Source organism: Bos grunniens, chromosome 13 (genome assembly GCF_055505025.1).
Source record: "Bos grunniens cultivar Pamir isolate PY7600 chromosome 13, Bosgru_T2T1.0, whole genome shotgun sequence".
Classification (NCBI taxonomy): domain Eukaryota; kingdom Metazoa; phylum Chordata; class Mammalia; order Artiodactyla; family Bovidae; genus Bos; species Bos grunniens.
The window spans coordinates 50,006,334-50,025,287 of record NC_141177.1 but is presented as its reverse complement, the minus strand read 5'-3'; the positions used below and the strand labels follow the sequence as shown (position 1 = coordinate 50,025,287).

At 37.8% G+C, this 18,954-nt stretch overlaps 1 protein-coding gene across 48 annotated transcripts in view; it reads left to right on the top strand.

Annotated features, from left to right (window-relative positions):
* ARHGAP12 (Rho GTPase activating protein 12) overlaps positions 1-18,954 on the top strand; it is a 118,167-nt gene that overhangs the window by 90,874 nt on the left and 8,339 nt on the right. For 27 of the 48 annotated variants that reach the window (XM_086334086.1, XM_086334076.1, XM_086334053.1 and 24 more), the window contains 5 exons: positions 6,501-6,582; positions 10,206-10,328; positions 12,145-12,246; positions 14,866-14,964; positions 17,905-18,007. In XM_086334086.1, coding sequence (XP_086190212.1) covers positions 6,501-6,582; positions 10,206-10,328; positions 12,145-12,246; positions 14,866-14,964; positions 17,905-18,007 — 509 coding nt within the window. The remainder of the gene's footprint in view (positions 1-6,500; positions 6,583-10,205; positions 10,329-12,144; positions 12,247-14,865; positions 14,965-17,904; positions 18,008-18,954) is intronic. The other 21 variants (XM_086334097.1, XM_086334092.1, XM_086334081.1 and 18 more) reach the window with 1 other exon arrangement.

Here is an 18,954-nt window from a genome sequence, read left to right as displayed (position 1 = left end):
AACAGTTTAAAATTTACGTGTAGTCGAGGTTTTTAGATTTGCTTTAATTGAACTGTCTTTGTCAGATTTTTGTACTTGGAAGTTTGTCTCTTAAGTACTCTGAAATAACTTTTACAAGTACTGCAGTTGTCTATTCCTTAAGCTGTTCCTTGGTAGAAGTCGGTGAATTGGATCTTTTTTTTTCTTTTGGGAATAAGTAGTGCAAGTAGGTCTTTGGCTACTTTGTTTTCGTTGTTGTTTTTCTCATAATAGTTTTTTGGATTTTCTTCTTCTAGAATACTTTTCCTAAGAGTACATCTATTTCATTATATTCAGATTTATTCACATTTTGTTGTTCAGTCACTCAGTTTTATCTTGACTCTTTGCAACCCCATGGACTGTAGCATGCCCTGTCCATCACCAACTCCCAGAGCTTGCTCAAACTCATGTCCATTGAGTCAGTGATGCCATCCAACCATCTCATTCTCTGTTGTCCCCTTCTTCTGCCTTCAGTCTTTCCCAGCATCAGGGTCTTTTCCAAGGAGTTAGTTCTTTGTATCAGGTGGTCAAAGTATAAGAGTTTCAGCTTCAGCATCAGTCCTTCCAGTGAATATTCAGGACTGATTTCCTTTAGGACTGACTGGTTGGATCTCCTTGCAGTCCAAGGGACTCTCAAGAGTCTTCTCCAACACCTCAGTTCAAAAGCATCAGTTCTTAGGTGATCAGCTTTCTTTATACTCCAACTCTCACATCCATACATGACGACTGGAAAAACCATAGCTTTGACTAGACGGATCTTTGTCAGCAAAGTAATTAATGTCTCTGCTCTTTAACATGTTGCCTAGGTTGGTCATAGCTTTTCTTCCAAGGAGCAGGCGTCTTTTAATTTCATGGCTGCAGTCACCATCTGCAGTCCTTTTGGAGCCCCCAAAATTAAAGTCTCTCACTGTTTCCATTGTTTCTCCATGTAATTGCCATGAAGTGATGGGATTGGATGCCATGATCTTTGTTTTCTGAATGTTGAGTTTTAAGCCAGCTTTTTCACTCTTTCACTTTCATGAAGAGATTCTTTAGTTCTTTGCTTTTTGCCATAAGGCTGGTGTCATCTGCGTATCTGAGGTTATTGATATTTCTCCCAGTAATCTTGATTCCAGCTTGTGCTTCATCCAGCCCGGCATTTGGCATGATATACTCTGCATAGAAGTTAAATAAGCAGGGTGACAGTATACAGCTTTGACATATTCCTTTCCCAATTTGGAACCAGTCTGTTGTTCCATGTCTGGTTCTAACCGTTGCTTCTTGACTTGCATACAGATTTCTCAGGAAGCAAGTCAGGTGGTCTGGTATTCCCATTTCTTTAAGAATTTTCCACAGTTTGGTGTGATCTACACAGTCAAAGGCTTTGGCGTAATCAATAAAACAGAAGTAGATTATTTTTTGGAAGTCTCTTGCTTCTTCAATGATCCAACGGATGTTGGCAATTTGATCTCTGGTTCCTCTGCCTTTTCTAAATCCAGCTTGAACATCTGGAAGTTCATGGTTCATGTACTGTTGAAGCCTGCCTTGGAGAATTTCGAGCATTACTTTGCTAGTGTATGAGATGAGTGCAACTGTGGTGGTAGTTTGAACATTCTTTGGCATTGCCTTTCTTTGGGATTGGAATGAAACTGACCTTTTCCAGTCCTGTGGCCACTGCTGAGTTTTCCAAATTTGTTGGCATATTGAGTGTAGCACTTTAACAGCATACTGTTTCTGTCCTTTATTGTTCCCATCTTTGCATGAAATGTTCCCCTGATGTATCTGATTTTCTTGAAGAGATCTCTAGTCTTTCCCATTCTATTGTTTTCCTCTATTTCTTTGCATTGATCATCTCATCTTTCTCTGCTATTCTTTGGAACTCTACATTCAAGTGGGTATGTCTTTCCTTTTATCCTTTGCCTTTGGCTTCCCTTCTTTTCTCAGCTATTTGTAAGGCCTCCTCAGATGACCATTTTGTATTTTTGCATTTTTTTTATTGGAGATGGTCTTGATCCCTGCCTCCTGTACAGTGTCACAAACCTCCATCCATAGTTCTACAGGCACTCTGTCTATCAGATCTAATCCCTTGAATCTGTCACTTCCACTGTATAATTGTAAGGGATTTGATTTAGGCCATATCTGAATGATCTAGTGGTTTTCCCTACTTCAGTTTAAGTCTGAATTTGGCAATAAGCAGTTCATGATCTGAGCCACAGTTCCCAGTCTTTTTTTTTTTTTTGCTGACTGTATAGAGCTTCTCCATCTTTGGCTGCAAAGAATATAATCAGTCTGATTTTGGTATTGACCATCTGGTGATGTCCATGTGTAGAGTCTTCTCTTGTGTTGTTGGAGGAGGGTGTTTGCTATGACCAGTGCATTCTCTTGGCAAAACTCTGTTAGCCTTTGCCCTGCTTCATTCTGTACTCCAAGGCCAAATTTATCTGTTACTCCAGGTATCTCTTGACTTCCCACTTTTGCATTCCAGTCCCCTATGATGAAAAGAACATCTTTTTTGGGTGTTAGTTCTAGAAGGTCTTGTAGGTCCTCATTGAACCGTTCAGCTTCTTCAGTGTTACTGGTTGGGGCATAGACTCGGATTACTGTGATACTGAATTGTTTGCCTTGGAAATGAACAGAGATCATTCTGTCATTCTTGAGATTGTACCCTGCATTTTGGACTCTTTTGTTGACTTTGATGGCTACTCCATTTCTTCTAAGAAATTCTTATCCAGAGTAATAGATATAATGGTCATCTGAATTAAATTTGCCCATTCCAGTCCATTTTAGTTCAGTGATTCCTAAAATGTCAATGTTCACTCTTGCCATCTCCTGTTTGACCACTTCTAATTTACCTTGATTCATGGACCTAACATTCCTGGTTCCTATGCAGTATTGTTCTTTACAGCTTTGGACTTTACTTCCATCACCAGTCACACCCACAACTGGGCACTGTTTTTGCTTTGGCTCCATCTCGTATTCTTTCTGGAGTTATTTGTCCACTCTTCTCCAGTAGCATATTGGGCACCTACTGACCTGGGGAGTTCCTCTTTCAGTGTTGTATCTTTTTGCCTTTTCATACTGTTCATCGGGTTCTCAAGGCAAGAATACTGAAGTGGTTTGCCATTCCCTTCTCCAGTGGACCATGTTTTGTCAGAACTCTCCACCCTGACCCTTCCGTCTTGGGTGGCCCTACAGAGCATGGCTCATAGTTTCATTGAGTTAGACAAGGCTGTGGTCCATGTGATCAGTGTGGTTAGTTTTCTGTGACTGTGGTTTTCATTCTGTCTGCCCTCTGATGGATAAGGATCAGAGGCTTATGGAAGCTTCCTTTTGGGAGAGACTGACTTTTCATACTCAGTTATGTTAAAATTCATGGGTCTGTGTTGCATTTTGCATGAATCTTTACCTGTGCATAATTTTGTAGCATCTTGTAGGTCATTTGGAATATACCAGTTTATGAAGTTTGCTGAGTTTTCAAATGTTGGCACATTTTATTTTATGATACCAAAGAATCACAAATCAATATTATCATTGTCAGAGTCACTAAGTTTTGAAATATTGTCAACCTTACCGTGGCACAAGTGCTGAGTTTTCCAAAATTCTGCTTTCTGTTTGACAGCTTTAATTTGTTATTGTCAACATATACTATCATTTATTTTCCTTGAAATGACAGGCTCACTTCATCCATTTTTGAGATAATGTCTACCTGCCAAATAGTCAAGTTTAAATAATCACAGTGTATCACAGCCAGTTGTTTTTTTAGGGGAAAAAAAATTGGTTCCATGAAAAAAACGTGACTAATTTCTGCCTGCAACTCAGTCACACAGACCTCAAGGGAACTATCATTCACTCAGTATTCAAATATCCATTATTTATCCTGAGGTATACATTCCACAGTTTTTCTGATTTTGAAAATTAAAGTCAAAAAGCTTATTTAAAGTAGAATTATATTTGAAGTGGAAATATATTTTAGCATTTTTCAGAGAGGCTAGTAAAGTAATGCTCAAAATTCTCCAAGCCAGGCTTCAGCAATACGTGAACCATGAATTTCCAGATGTTCAAGCTGGTTTTAGAAAAGGCAGAGGAACCAGAGACCAAATTGCCAACATCCGCTGGATCATCGAAAAAGCAAGAGAGTTCCAGATAAACATCTATTTCTGCTTTATTGACTATGCCAAAGCTTTTGACTGTGTGGATCACAATAAACTGTGGAAAATTCTGAAAGAGATGGGAATACCAGACCACCTGATGTGCCTCTTGAGAAATTTGTATGCAGGTCAGGAAGCAACAGTTAGAACTGGGCATGGAACAACAGACTGGTTCCAAATAGGAAAAGGAGTACATCAAGGCTGTATATTGTCACCCTGCTTGTTTAACTTCTGTGCAGAGTACATCATGAGAAACGCTGGGCTGGAAGAAGCACAAGCTGGAATCAAGATTGCCAGGAGAAATATCAGTAACCTCAGATATGCAGATGACACCACCCTTATGGCAGAAAGTGAAGAGGAACTATAAAAAGCCTCTTGATGAAGGTGAAAGAGGAGAGTGAAAAAGTTGGCTTAAAACTCAGCATTCAGAAAACGAAGATCATGGCATCTGGTCCCATCACTTCACAGGAAATAGATGGGAAAACAGTGGAAACACTGTCAGACTTTATTTTTTGGGGCTCCAAGATCACTGCAGATGATGACTGCAGCCATGAAATTAAAAGACGCTTACTCCTTGGAAGAAAAGTTATGACCAACCTAGACAGCATATTGAAAAGCAGAGACATTACTTTGCCAACAAAGGTCTGTGTAGTCAAGGCTATGGTTTTTCCAGTGGTCATGTATGGATGTGAGAGTTGGACTGTGAAGAAAGCTGAGCGCCGAAGAATTGATGCTTTTGACCTTTGGTGTTGGAGAAGGCTCTTGAGAGTCCCTTGGACTGCAAGGAGATCCAACCAATCCATTCTAAAGGAGATCGGTCCTGGGTGTTCTTTGGAAGGAATGATGCTGAGGCTGAAACTCCAGTACTTTGGCCACCTCATGCAAAGAGTTGACTCATTGGAAAAGACTCTGATGCTGGGATGGATTGGGGGCAGGAGGAGAAGGGGACGACAGAAGATGAGATGGCTGGATTGCATCCCTGACTCGATGGACGTGAGTCTGAGTGAACTCCGGAAGTTGGTGATGGACAGGGAGGCCTGGTGTGCTGCGATTCATGGGGTCACAAAGAGTTGGACACGACTGAGCGACTGAACTGAACTGAGTAGATACTATCTAGATAAATATAAGATTGAGTATAAAATAAATTTAGAAATGAAAATCCTTCCAAAATATGTTGCTCGTTGAAAGAAAAACGTGCTCAGAGTGAAGCACAAAGCAAAATCCGGCTCAGTCTTAAAAGAGACCTCTAAAAAATGATTTAGAAAAATTAAACACAAAGGCATATCAAAAGAATATGAGAATATCCATTTCCATAGAGAAAGTAGATAGTTTCAACTAAGGGGAATCACTAACATCTTTAAAATGATAAAGCCCTATGGATCAACTCACAGTGAAAACCTAATCATTAGAAATAGTCCAAGTAGGTAGCATAATGACTATTAGCAAAACAGGAAATAAAAGGAAAAATAGAGACCCCCGTAGGAGTAAACTTTATTTTACTTTTCAAGGCAAGTAGATGTAAAAAGTTGTAAAATAATAAAGTAGGTCTAATTGATAGATACTAAATTCTACATTCTGCAAATGGAGAATAAACCTTCTTAGGAATGTCTGTAAAGTTTTCACAAAACATGCCGTATGTTTGGCTGTAAGGCAAGCCTTAAATTCCTATGGAAGATATATTTTATGTTCATTTTAGCCTTCCAGCAAGTAAATCGCCTAAAAGGTAAACATTTTTACCTCTAGAGTAGGGATTGAAAGAGAAGAAACGAGGCCTTTCCTTTATACATTTCTGTGCTCAGCATTTTGATAGAGTATGTGTGTTGATTCTGTAATTTAGAAAAGTTTTTGAATGCCTCATTTTAGCAACCTTAGTGATGATCATTCAGCATGGAATTTAGAATGTACCTGCTGTCTAGTCCTTACCTAGTGCAGCCTCATTAGGGGAAGGACAATAGCTAAGACATATAAAACAATCTACAGTGAATTAGGTAAGATAATCCTGTTTGTCTGCTTTTTGATTGTGAATAAGAATTCTTGCCAAATGTTGCTATCCATTCATATGATTTGGAATTGGTGTCCTTGGTCACAGATGTGTTTGCCAGATTACTCCCATGTGAACATGATTAGATGGGTAGTTATTCTGATAATCTGTATCTCTAATTTACTTCATTTGCTTTGGGGATATAAAATGATTGTAGTTTCCATTTGAATTATATCCCCAATAAAAACAGTAAGAATGTCAGTAATGAGTATAAATCGTGGACCACATTGATATTGGTGAAGTCGATTTTAATTTTTTAAGTTTGGTTGGAAAAACAGGGTATGGAGTTCTCACTGGCCATCTTTTCATTACAGAAAGAACTGGTTGTCTTCTTGGGCCGTTTTGCAGGGTTCATCTTTACTCTTCACTAAAACCCAAGGAAGTAGCACAAGTTGGGTAAGTATTTCTCTTCTTTGGAGGCTTTACACATTTAAATTATGTGGACAGTATTGCACTTGAATTTCATAAGGTAGTCCAGAGTCCTTCTAACTACCCTTCATGTGCAAATAAATGAGGCTTTCTTAGTTAAAGATGCATTTTGACTCAGAAAGAAAAGGGCCATTTAGAAAAGTTGACTCCTATTGTTAAAATTTTGCTCTTTCAGGTATTTAGTTAGAGAATAAGCTGTCATGTAGCAAGCCCCACCTTGATTTGTAACCTGACCCTTGGATACTAGTCAGGTTTCTGTGTCTATATATGATACCAGCCCGCTTTCAGAAGAAAATAAAATGTCACTATTACTTGTGGGACTTTGAAGCTGTTTGTATATTTGAGTGTTTACTACTGTTAATTCTCTGTTATTTATAATACAAATACCAAAAATTATAATTTGTGACATATCATAATAGGTTAACATTTTTTGAATCCTGAAAATGTATGAGATACTGTTCTAAGTATAGAAGATGGTGTGTGTGTATGTGTTGTGTGTGTGTGTGTATGTGTGTATATATATATATCTGTGTTACTCTCTTAACTCTGGGGGAATACTGTTTGTCATCCCCTCTCCTGCTGTTGGAGATGAGAAAATGAGATGTGAAACAGTTCAGTGACTCGCTCAAAGTCTTAGAGCTACGTAAGTGACAGATCTGGGTACCATTTTGGCTCCAGAGTCCATGCTCTGGGTATTTCCAAAAAGATTTAAAAATGAAATTAAGCTAATGTCTTTTGTCTGCTTTATATCCTACCTTAATGAATATTTCTTAAAATTACTGAGTTGCTTTAAAATGACTAGGACCTGTTGGCCTTATCTTTGATAAAAGAGAAATCCATTTGTAAAATCAAAGCAAATCTTAGTCACATACCTTTACAGTTATGTAACATTGTTCAGAGCATGCTAGTCCTCAAATACCATGATGTAGTAACCTCCAAAACTGTTGGGTTGAGTGCAGATAGGAACTTTCTGGAATATTTCTTCTGTTTTGCTTCTCTGATGCTTTGATTTGCTCTCTGATCTGACAGTACAGTGAAACTGACCTGTGATACGCTTATCCACATTAGAAGATTGAAATTTTTATTTGATTTGTCTTAAAGTAAATTGATAATTATTTTTCCTTTGTCACCTGAGGGGAAGCGTATGGTACTTTTTTGTTATATTAATGCATTTCTAGAAGACGATGCATTTATTTATTCTTCCTACTTGTGGCTCAACTTTTATTTGAAATTGAGTGAAGGAAGTGAATGAAAGCAATGGAGAAGCAATTAGAGATTAAAGTAATAAAAAAGTTCCTGAAGAAAGTTGGATAATGATCATTTATTTGATAATTACGAATCCCTAAAGATTGCCAAGTTGTAGTATATACAGATAAAACAAGTACATAGATCACTGTGGTAAGTGAGGCATCATTGAGGTAGGCAAATATGTCCGTGCTGCTAATTTGCTTCAGTCGTATCCAATTCTTTGCAACCCTATGGACTATAGCCCACCAAACTCCTCTGTCCATGGGATTTTCTAGGTGAGAATACTGGAGTGGGTAGCCGTTTCCTTTTCCAAGGGATCTTCCCCACACAGGGATCAAACCCATGTCTCATGTCTCCTGCATTGGCAGGCAGGTTCTTTACCACTGGCACCACTGTGACTTAAAGAAAATGAATTTTTTTTTCTAATTAGGGGATGTTAAGTGAATACCCCAGCACAGAACCATTAGTATAGACTGATGGTTGCATTTTAAGATCTCTTGAAGACTTTACATAAATCAGAACTCATAATTAAAACTAATGCCAGCAGAGGGCGTAGGGCATTTCTGTTCATCATCTCAAGCTGGGTTACTGCATTACCATGTGATAATAGCAGAAACATAGTTTAAAATTCACTGAGCTCACCAATTTTGAAGTTGTGAAATTCTTAATAGCGTTTTAACTTTAGAGATTCACTATTTGAGTTTTTGCCTTTAAATGAAATTTTATTAATATATTGTCAGTAATACATTATGATAATCATTTCAGATTGATATAATTTGATAAAACAGTCACACTGTGTTTTATAGTCTTAAAAACTAAACAGATGTGGGATATGATAAAATGCTTGATTATGCAGTCAATTCTTAATTTTTATTGTATGGCTAACTAAAAAATCTCAAACCACCTTGCTTTTTCTTCCCATATGTAACACATAATAAGGGAATTGAAACTAATTTAAGTGGCCTAAGTAAAAGCAAATAAGATTATTCAAATTAAAAAATGTGTAAGTATATGTAATATATTTTGGTGTATGTAGCACTCATAAATATTAAAAATTGATGAAATATGCAAGATGCTTTTTAATTAACTCTGTAATTAGGATTGTTCACAAAGGATTTGAAAGACTCCTAGCTTTGTTTCTCTACTCACTCACCAGCTAGATCTATCACAAGTAAAATGTGTCCTGTTTATATAGTGAAATCACGTCTTACCTGAGGCTGGCATGTCAGCCAAAAAGACAAGAATCACCTCCAGTGAAAATTTCCTTTGAGTGTAACTTAGGAAGACGCTGTCAGGAGTCAGTCTCTGGCAGAGTCAGTTTTTCCCTTTGCTGTTGGAAGACATTACGTTTCCTTCAGTTGGGCTCAGATGGTTTGTTCCAGGACCGTGTTGGAGATGTATGATTCTTTACAGATTAGTTTCACACTAAGTGCAAAAACCTCTACTGATATCCCCTGGAAGAAATAGCCAATTCAGATCTTACACTCACTCCTGGGCATATATTCATTGATGGGATGCTGAGCCAAACCATCCATACTATTTGAACCTCTGTTTTTAGAAAACCATTCACGCTTTATATTTATTTTTGATTTCATGGGTAGTTAAGATGGAGCAAATGAAATGTGCACATGCTGCCTGTAAGATAATATGACACCAGTGCCGCATCATCCAGAATCCAGCCAGCCTCTCCTTCTCCTTTGGGATGGGTAGACGTCACTTGTTTCCTGGAAAGTATTAGTTGTCCCCTGGGTTGTTAGATCAGTAACTTAAATTATACTTGGCTTTTTCTTACTCCTTTCACCTTGTTTGTTCAGCGGGTCATGGCAACACCCCCACCTCCAGCTCGTCTCCAGACCTCGCCAGGTGTCCTCTGGGTGACAGCCTTGCCTCTGGTGGAGAGCCACAGTCCCTGAGTAAGGGGAAGGCGAGCTGGACGGCAGGGCCTCTCCTCAGAGAGATCTTAGACAGGAACCAGAGTACGTGGCCCCGCCAGCCACAGGGAGGAGGCTCAAGGCTTTGTGAGGAGGGGCTGTATGACTCCTCTTTATTACCCCCCAAGTCTTCCCTTGTGAATATAAGGGAGGACAGGTCTGTTCAAAGTAAGTTGTAAAAAGCATTCATCTTAAAGATAAGCGTGAATTGATAGAATAACAAAGTCAGAAAATACTCTGAGGTAAATTCTAGGGCTTTTGCAAAATATTTTGGAGATGTAGCTTTGCCTGTGTTGTCTGCTTGCAGTTGTATTTTTGTCCTGCCTGGTTCCATTATGGTTTTCTCTTGTATGTCATTTTGCCATTGTGCACTGTAATGACATCGTCATTTTCTTCCCTTTTCCCATCAAGTCATTCTGCCAGCAGGGCTCAGTCTCTGAGCTCCTGCTCTCGCTGCTTTCTTCCTGGAAAATCTCTGTCCGCCGCCGGCCTGCTGTCGCATATGTAAAATCTGATCCTGTTTCCGCTGTCACTGTATGTGTTCTTGTTGCATGTCCCTTGCCACAGTAGTTCTGTTTTCTTTTCCATGAATGCATTGGGGCGATGATTACAGTGGAGAAAAGCAGCACTGGATTTTGAGAAATAATGGATAGCAAACATGAAATTTTGCCGACCACAGTAGAGTATTTTTATAGCATTCCTTGTCATGTCATTGTATTTGGTTACTGTAACTTATTCGGTTGGTTATTTATATCTTAGCTTATAACTATCTACCAACCATGTCATGATGACAAGTTAAACTGTGTTTATCGTTTTGTTAAATGTATCCATTTAAGTTTTATAACTTTTGAAATACATCAGATTTGCTCAGAAAGTTATCTGTGCCCATCATAGCTTTGTGATTTAATTACAGTGATTTTTAAATTACAATGTGAATTAATTTTAATGTTTTTTGAATGACAAAAGGTATAAAGAAGGCAGAGGCTCTGTAGAATTGTTAAAATTTGTTTTGTGATTTTTTAATTGTTCACTAGTTCCATGAAATAGTCTGAATTTTGTTTTGATTCCACTAATAAATCCCATATAATACCTTGAGTTTTGTTTAGTTATGTCAGCTATAGTATTTAAAACCAGCTGAAAAGATGTAGTAAAAGGGAACAGATGAAGTTGAAGCATTTATGAAAAGTGAAATTACAAATGTTGTCATTGACGTTGTGAATAGTGAATAAGTTTTCACAAGGTTGGTGGGTAAGATTCATTTTCGATGACACATAGAATTTGAAAATATTTTAGCAAGTGAGATTTTCTATAAAAAATCTTTATGAACTTGAAGATTACAATTCATCAGCCTGTAAGGATTTTTTAAACCCCCAAATCCTACAGTAACATAGGAATGCTATTTTCTATTCTCAGTTAATAGATGAAACAGAAATTTAAGTTAATGATGGCAATATATAGAGTAGGTCTATATTTAACATACATTTTTCTGCTGCTTACTAACCTTTTCCTTATTTGGTTAACAAAATATAATAGCCAACTAAGTGCTGCTTCTTCTCAAACCACCCATGTTCACTGTCTTCCTGATCAGTTCACCCTTCCTCTTTCAATTGCTGAGGCTTTAGAGCATCTGACTCCAGCTTTTATTTCCAGTAAAGGCTGAATAAAAGAACATGGGGCTCAGGATTTTGTTTTTACAAGTTATTGTTAGTTGTTGACAACATAAAGAGTCAATAAGGAAATAACCTTTGAAAGTACAGAATCCGGTTTAGAGAATGTTTATTTGGTGGAAAAGAACTTGGTTATCTGCCAGATGTTATTTATATGTATATAAGAATATGACCTTTTGAACACGTCATTTTACATAATTATGGATAGTTTAGAATAAATTCAATAAAACAGAATTGCTCAGTCACAGTATACACGTGTTTATAAATTTGAAAATATAGTATTAGCAATTTTTCCTCTCCAGGAATTCTGGTTTATAGCCCACTTGCAAATGAGGGCCTATTACTCTCTAGCCTCACCAATGTCATTTTCCATCAAACTTTTTGTTGTTGTTTTTATACTAATGGGTGAAAAAAGATTTTAGCGTGGCTTTCCTTTGTATTTTTCTTATAATGATGGAGGTTGAGCCATTTTGTTTCCTTTTCAATGAACTGTATGTAATCATGTCTTACAAACATTTTTCAATTTCAAGTAGGAATTGTTATTTTATGATATAAAGAGAGAAGAATTTGAGGTAACCCCCTGTTTTGTTTATTGTTAATAATACAAAATTGGTCTTAATTCTTCTTGGATACATGTATGTACATAAATATAACAAAGGTTTTTCCTTTTTTCCAAAACCAAGTTTGGGAGTAATCAGTCCAAACCGGAGTTCACAGTGGACCTTAAGGGAGCGACCATCGAGATGGCTTCAAAGGATAAATCCAGCAAAAAGAATGTATTTGAGGTAATAAATTATTGTCAAAGTATAATCCTCATTCTTAACCATAGTAATTTTATGTTCTGAATTATTGGGGAAATTGTCTTTCAGTGTGACAAGTTAAGGCAGAGTTAGTCATTAAGTCAGTTTGTATTTGACTTAACTTTTAAGTCAAAAAAGCTGGTGTAAAGATCTAACTTCATTTGCGTAAGTGATTAGATCTCAGACTTTATATTATAAGCCTTTGTTCCAAGTCTTGAATTTCCCCAGCATCAATAAAAGGTGTGGTTCCCTTTATCCACAAGATTGAATATTAAAAAGTAAGTTAAAGCCTTCCCAGTGTCATAAAAAGCTCCCCACAGTAACACATACTGCCTAAGAGACCACCCCAAACTCAGTAGCCCAAGAAAAGACTCACGTCGTTGGCTCAGTTTGGCCTGCCCAGAGCGGAGTGGTGGTTCTGATGCTTAGAGCTGAATGGTGGTTCTGACCTCACCCAGGTCCAGTCACCAGGCTTCAGTCGTCCAGCAGCTTGAATGGGGCTGAACAGTCTAGTTGCCCTCTCCAGGCTCAGTGCTTGCTGCTGGCTGGGCTCCTTCTCACTGGCTGTCTCTTTGTTCAGTGGAGTGACTCCAGGCTTCTTTGCATTCAGGTTTCCCAAAGGGCCAGAGTGGGAGCCCCAGGGCTTCTTGAGATCTGGATGAAGAGTCAAACACCAGTGTGTTCTGCGTCTTAAAGCAAGCCAGGTGGCCGGCCAAAAATTCAGGGTCCCCCTACTGGTGGAGGAGCCGCGGTCACACTGCGTGTGTGGAGAACAGAGGGGTGTTCAGACCAGCTTTGCAAATAGCCTTCCTTTAGAGCCTCCTGTCTCAGGCCTTTCCTCCTGTTGTCCAGGGGTATTGGAAGAGTTGACGTTTCCCAAGTGGAACCTAAGTGTTTCTGTCCTGTTGATTTTTACTCCTGATGAGTCTACCTTCAGTACCAAGGGCTGCTAGTCTCTGCTTGTCAAATGTTTCCTCTGTTACAAGACTCACAATAGAGATGTTGCAAGTTTATGCATTTAAAATAGCACTTGTTTCATGTAGCTGGAGTTAACATCTTCTGTAAATTATTTCCCCACTAGATTATCCAAAAAGAAGAAAAAATTTTCAAGCAGAGACTGCATTTTTTGCTTAATTTTTTTTTAGCATGTATCAAAAACTTTTATTTCATTCATTTTTAAAATTAAATTATTTATTTTAATTGAAGGCTAATTACTTTACAATATTGTAGTGGTTTTTGCCATACAGTCACATGAATCAGCATGGGTGTACATGTGTCCCCCATCCTGAACCCCCCTCCCACCTCCCTCCCAATTCCATCCCTCAGGGTTGTCCCAGTGCGCCCTGAGTGCCCTGTCTCAGGCATCAAAGACTGGTGATCTATTTCACATATGGTAGTATACATGTTTTAACGCTATTCTTATTTTTAAGTGAGAACCTCTAACAGAACAGAGTATCTTACGTGCAGTGAATATTCACTATTGATTGATTGCTTGGCCTGCTCTCTAAGAAGAAATTCAGGGAAGGAAATTACTGTTTCCTGAGGTAGCCTTGTTTCATTCCAGAATGAAGAGGGTCCCATGGCCAAATAAATTGGGGAAATACGGTGTATTTTATTCCTCTGTTAGAAAACCATAGTGCGCCCTGGAGGAACAAAACTCCAAGAAGTCTGGAAGGATAGAGTCTTGTTCAGATCTCCTCAATCCAGTATTTTCTAAATTAACATCACATAATGAATCCTTTGTTTATTTTTTGAGGGGTATCTTTTAAAACATTATTATAGGAGTTATTTGAGGAATATATCTCAGAATGTTGTTTGATAAGCATTGCCATATGTTCCTCTGGGAAAAAAGGAAATCAAACATTCACCAGCCAGAAAATAGAAGGAATGCTCTCTATGGCTAGCTCAAAATCCTCCTTCAGTTGAACCAAGGATGTCATATGTAAATTTGTTACCACATTCATATAGAATCATACATAGTATCCTTACTTTAGTTAGTTCATGGTTTGATAGCTCAGTAATGTTTCTGTCTAAAGGGGATGTGAAAATTATTGTCTGTGCCCTCTCTTTGTACTAGGTCACTATATTTTCATACTAAGTAGGAAATATTGAAAGTCCAACCCTTCTATATTCCCGTCTATATTTATCTTTTTTAACCAGAGAGAAAAAATTTCTCTAGTTCATGTAAAACTATCATAGGATTTATTTCTTTACAAATCATATTTCAATTCTCATTTAAAATGCATAGCCTAGATACTTGAATTTGCTTTTAATGATGACGTATATAAGATTTCAGCAAGTTTTGTGGTGTTTGTGTGATAGTTTGGTATCCTAAATTATTAGCTTTTTTTGAGAATGTATTGTGAGAAAAACGTCATGTTTTGTAAAATAATTCAGCTGGTATTATTTTATACTAAAATAAAGGATAATGGCATCACTGTGGAATCTGTAACCTTGCATCACCATTAATATAATATATGGCATCTCATCTTCTGCTGGTGGTTTAGTAGACTTTGAATTAAATCCATTTACTTGATTGAAAGCACTAACCACATATATATATATATATATATATATTTTTTTTTTTTTTTTCCTTCTTTAAAGCTGAAAACCCGTCAAGGAACTGAATTGCTGATTCAGTCTGACAATGACACTGTTATCAACGATTGGTTTAAAGTTCTCAGTAGTACCATCAGTAATCAGGTATGTGTTTGACTTAGGGTTGTTTTTTTTTTACCTTAGAGCTGTTTAATCTTTCTTCCTTTTTTTTTGGGCTATTTATTGTATATCTAGTTTCCAATTTATGTGTGAAAAAATACTTTTAAAAAAATGCGTATTTGACAGTGATCAATTTAGCAATTCCTAGGGCCTAATGGGGCTTCCCCATTGGCTCAACGGTAAAGAATCTGTTTGCAGTGCAGGAGACATAAGAGATGCGGGTTTGATTGCTGGGTCAGGAAGCTCCCCTGGAGGAGGGCATGGCAAACCCGCTCCAGTGTTCTTGGCATGAAATCCTGTAAACAGAGAAGCCTGATGGGCTACAGTTCGTGGGGTCGCAAAGAGTTGGACATTACTGAGTGACTGAGCCATGAGCACATGAGAGGCTGATGAGTGATTTAACATTCACATTTATAGGATGTTTGCCACCAGTAGATTTCATGTAATTGTCACATGAGGCATTGGTTCAAAAAGAAATTAGCTCCAGAGGCAGGGCCAGCCACTATGCTCTATTGTCATCTTGTCATCAACTGGAAGTGCTGGAAATCATACCGTTTGGTGGAAACTGGTACTGAGCAAAATGGTGAGATGAATGAAGTCGTCTGGTCATTCGCACTTTCTCTTTCCTAGTAACTTTTCTACTTACAGTACCCTTGTGTTCCTGGTAAATTTCTTTTCATATGTATTATACCTAAAAGAACTTCATATTTATATTCTGAAGCTGAGTTAGTAAGAGCAGTATTGAACAACTTGAAGCTGCACTTTCTTAGACTGTATTCCTACCCCCTCAGCATATGGAGACATGGCTCCTGATTAAGGATCATATGTCAGTGACAGAAGTGAAAGGAAAGCGGATACTTAGGAGTATAATTATTTTAAGCTAAATGGAGACAGAAGAAAGTTGGGGAATCACTGGCTTTAGTAGAGATTGAGGTGTCTCTCAGAGACTTTGTTAGTAATGCTTCATTATTCAGGTTTGTGATCATATGCAAGTGTTCTCTTTCTGTGGGTCTCAGTTTTTCTACTAAAAAAAAAAAAATTGGACTGGATTGTCTCCAAGTATCCTTTTATGCTCCCAAATTCTGTGATTCACCCAGTTTAGAACACCCAGATATTAAATCTGAATTTTTTTTTTTAACTCTTCCACCTCCAACTTTTACTCTTCTAGTAAATTATTTACCAGTCTAGATGTGAATTATTCCTTTGCAGTCTGTAATACTGTATGAAATTTCTGAACCTTGTCCTTTTTCATTTATTTCTGAAACCATGGACAGGTCTTTAAATTTTTATACTAAGAGTAAGCCCCGAACAGTTTTCGTTAATTTCACCTTACACCATCCCACACCAATCCATTCTTAGTGCCACTACAGTATAAACTTCCTAAGTCACTTTTATAATCCCCTCCTGCTCAGAAACCTATGATTCGTATTAAAGTTCAACAGCCTGAGCGCAGTCTGTCTATCCAGATGTACCTTTTCCTCTACCCAGAATGGGCTTTCTGCTCTAGTCACAGTAATCCATTCACTATCCTTTGAAAGCAAGGATATTGCTGTTCATTTACCAAACGCGTGAGTGTCTTATGCACTGGGATGTAGCAGCATGCAGCCAGACGCGTAGAGCTTACAGTCAAAGGCAGAAGACTACTGAAGACAGACAGCTGAACAGTTAATATAACGAACGTATAAAGACTCCGATTATGTAGAGGCTAACACTAGTGGAGGGATCAAGGGAGGCCTTGTGGAGAAAGTGGTTTTTTTAAATTAAGGCCTCCAGGTTCAGGGAATAAGCCAACTGAAAAGGGAAGACTATATTATTGATTATAAAAATTTTAAATGTATACTGTTTGCAGAGTAGCAAAAGATACTGAAAGCAAGAGATGGGCAAAACTTCTTCAGGGAAAAATACAAAACTTTATTGAGAGACATTGCCAAATCTTAATTAAATGAGAAGTATATTGTGTTCATGGATTAAAAGATTCAGTTATATAAAGATATAATATTCTTCCAAATGATTTATAAATTTTTAGGTTTGAGGTATTTGGATCTCCTTCAGAATCCCAGTGGGTTTTCTGATAGAACTTGACAAGCTTTTTCTAAAATTCATTTAGAAATGCAAAGGACTAAGGATAGACACCCTTGCAGAAGACTTGCAGTTTCATATGTCAGGCCCTGATAAAGCTACCTATCCATAATGGGAGAGGTACACAGACCCGTGGAACAGAATAAAGAAGCTGGAGACAGACCCACATACCTTTCAGTGTGCCGGGACAGGGTGCGTGCTGGTCAGTTGGAGGCCCAAGGAGAAGCCGGAGCTTTTCCTTACACTGTGCACAGAAATGGATTCTTGGTGGAATAAGGATCTCAGAATGAAAGGCAGAGCAGTGTTTTCAGTTTTGAGAATTCAGTCTGCTTTCTAACTTGTAGAAGTAAACTTAGTTAGGCTTAAATGAGTTCTAGGGTCTGGGAGTAAGGATGAACTGTTTACACAAAGTGCAGCTTTAAAAGACTGTTGCTGTGAAACGGTTACGGTGCCATTGCAGGTAAGCTTTGTCTGTCCTGTTACCAACAGTGTAGCCTCATCCTGATCTGTCACTGCAGGTACATCCTGACCTTCTAACAGTTATCACTGCCACTTGATCAAACGATTATTACTGTCACTTGAGGCAAGATAGTGTCACTATTAGTACAAACCCATTATTCTTGTGAATTATCAGTAATTTTTTTCTTTATTGAAATTCAGAATTAATGCCATCAATGGGGGAGAAAAAGTATTTTTTATAATATTTATCAAATATCTAAATCATGGATTCTGTATACTAAATCGTTCCTTAAAGTCATGTGGAAGAGTTGATCACTGATCATTCTGAGAATTGCATCTAAAGTAATCGTAAAAGTAATATGTGTTTGGAAAATCTCTACCTAACAGACAGTAGAACCCGATGAAGCAATTGAAGAGGAGATACCAGATTCACCAGGAATAGAAAAGCACGATAAAGAAAAGGACCAGAAGGAGCCGAAGAAATTGCGTTGTAAGTTTTTCTTTCCCAGTTTTGCTAGTGGTTTGAGTAAGCTCATTATTCTCTTAGCTCTTCAGAGTGTAAATGCTGAGTGGAGTCACCACTGTTACAAGAGTGTAAGGTTCAGTAGTAGCAGCCTCAGTGTTTCCGTGTTCTCTATCTTCGTTTACTCACTGTAATTTTTCACCCTAATCATATGCACCCCAATGGCAGCATATATTGCATTACCTTTTCAAGAGAAAAAAAAAATGTACACAACAGAATGCACTTATGTTGAGGTCTCTAGGAAGCTGAATTTTATGAACTGAAAAATATGTAATTACTGTTTAAGATCCTTACACATTAAGAAGTCAAAAGTTAGGGGATATGTACTGTAGTTCCAAACTGAACACCAGGCAGCCGCCTCTGACTCACGGATGTCTATGCAGGTAGGTGCATGAATTTAACCTCCAGACGACATTATACATACAGGACCAGAGTGAGCCAGCAGTTTCAGGGATTGCATTTTCTAAAGCAGGCCTCTTGTAAATTACATAGTTTAAACAGGCCATTAGCCATGACTCTGAACTTTGTTAAATCTATTTGAACAGATCCACATTTAACTCGGAACTTTTGGTCTTCACAGTAACTGAAGGAGTAGAAAAATCAGTTCTTTTACATTCTAATTGTTCAGGCCTATTACTGACACTGTCACCGTATAACAGTGTAAACACATGAAAATTGTATTCTTTTAATCCTTTCCTCACATATTGTTTGTGCTCTCAACTTTCTTCACATATAGTTATTTTCAAGAAGTTTACTTTTCAAATTTGTGTTATGGTAATCAAAAAAGAAATCAGGACTACAAGAAATGTAGAACATTTTCCAGGTGATCCCATCCTTAGCTCAGGGTAGGGATACTTATGATGAGTCTGAGTTCAGCTTGAGGCACAAATAATGGTGATGGATATGTATATACA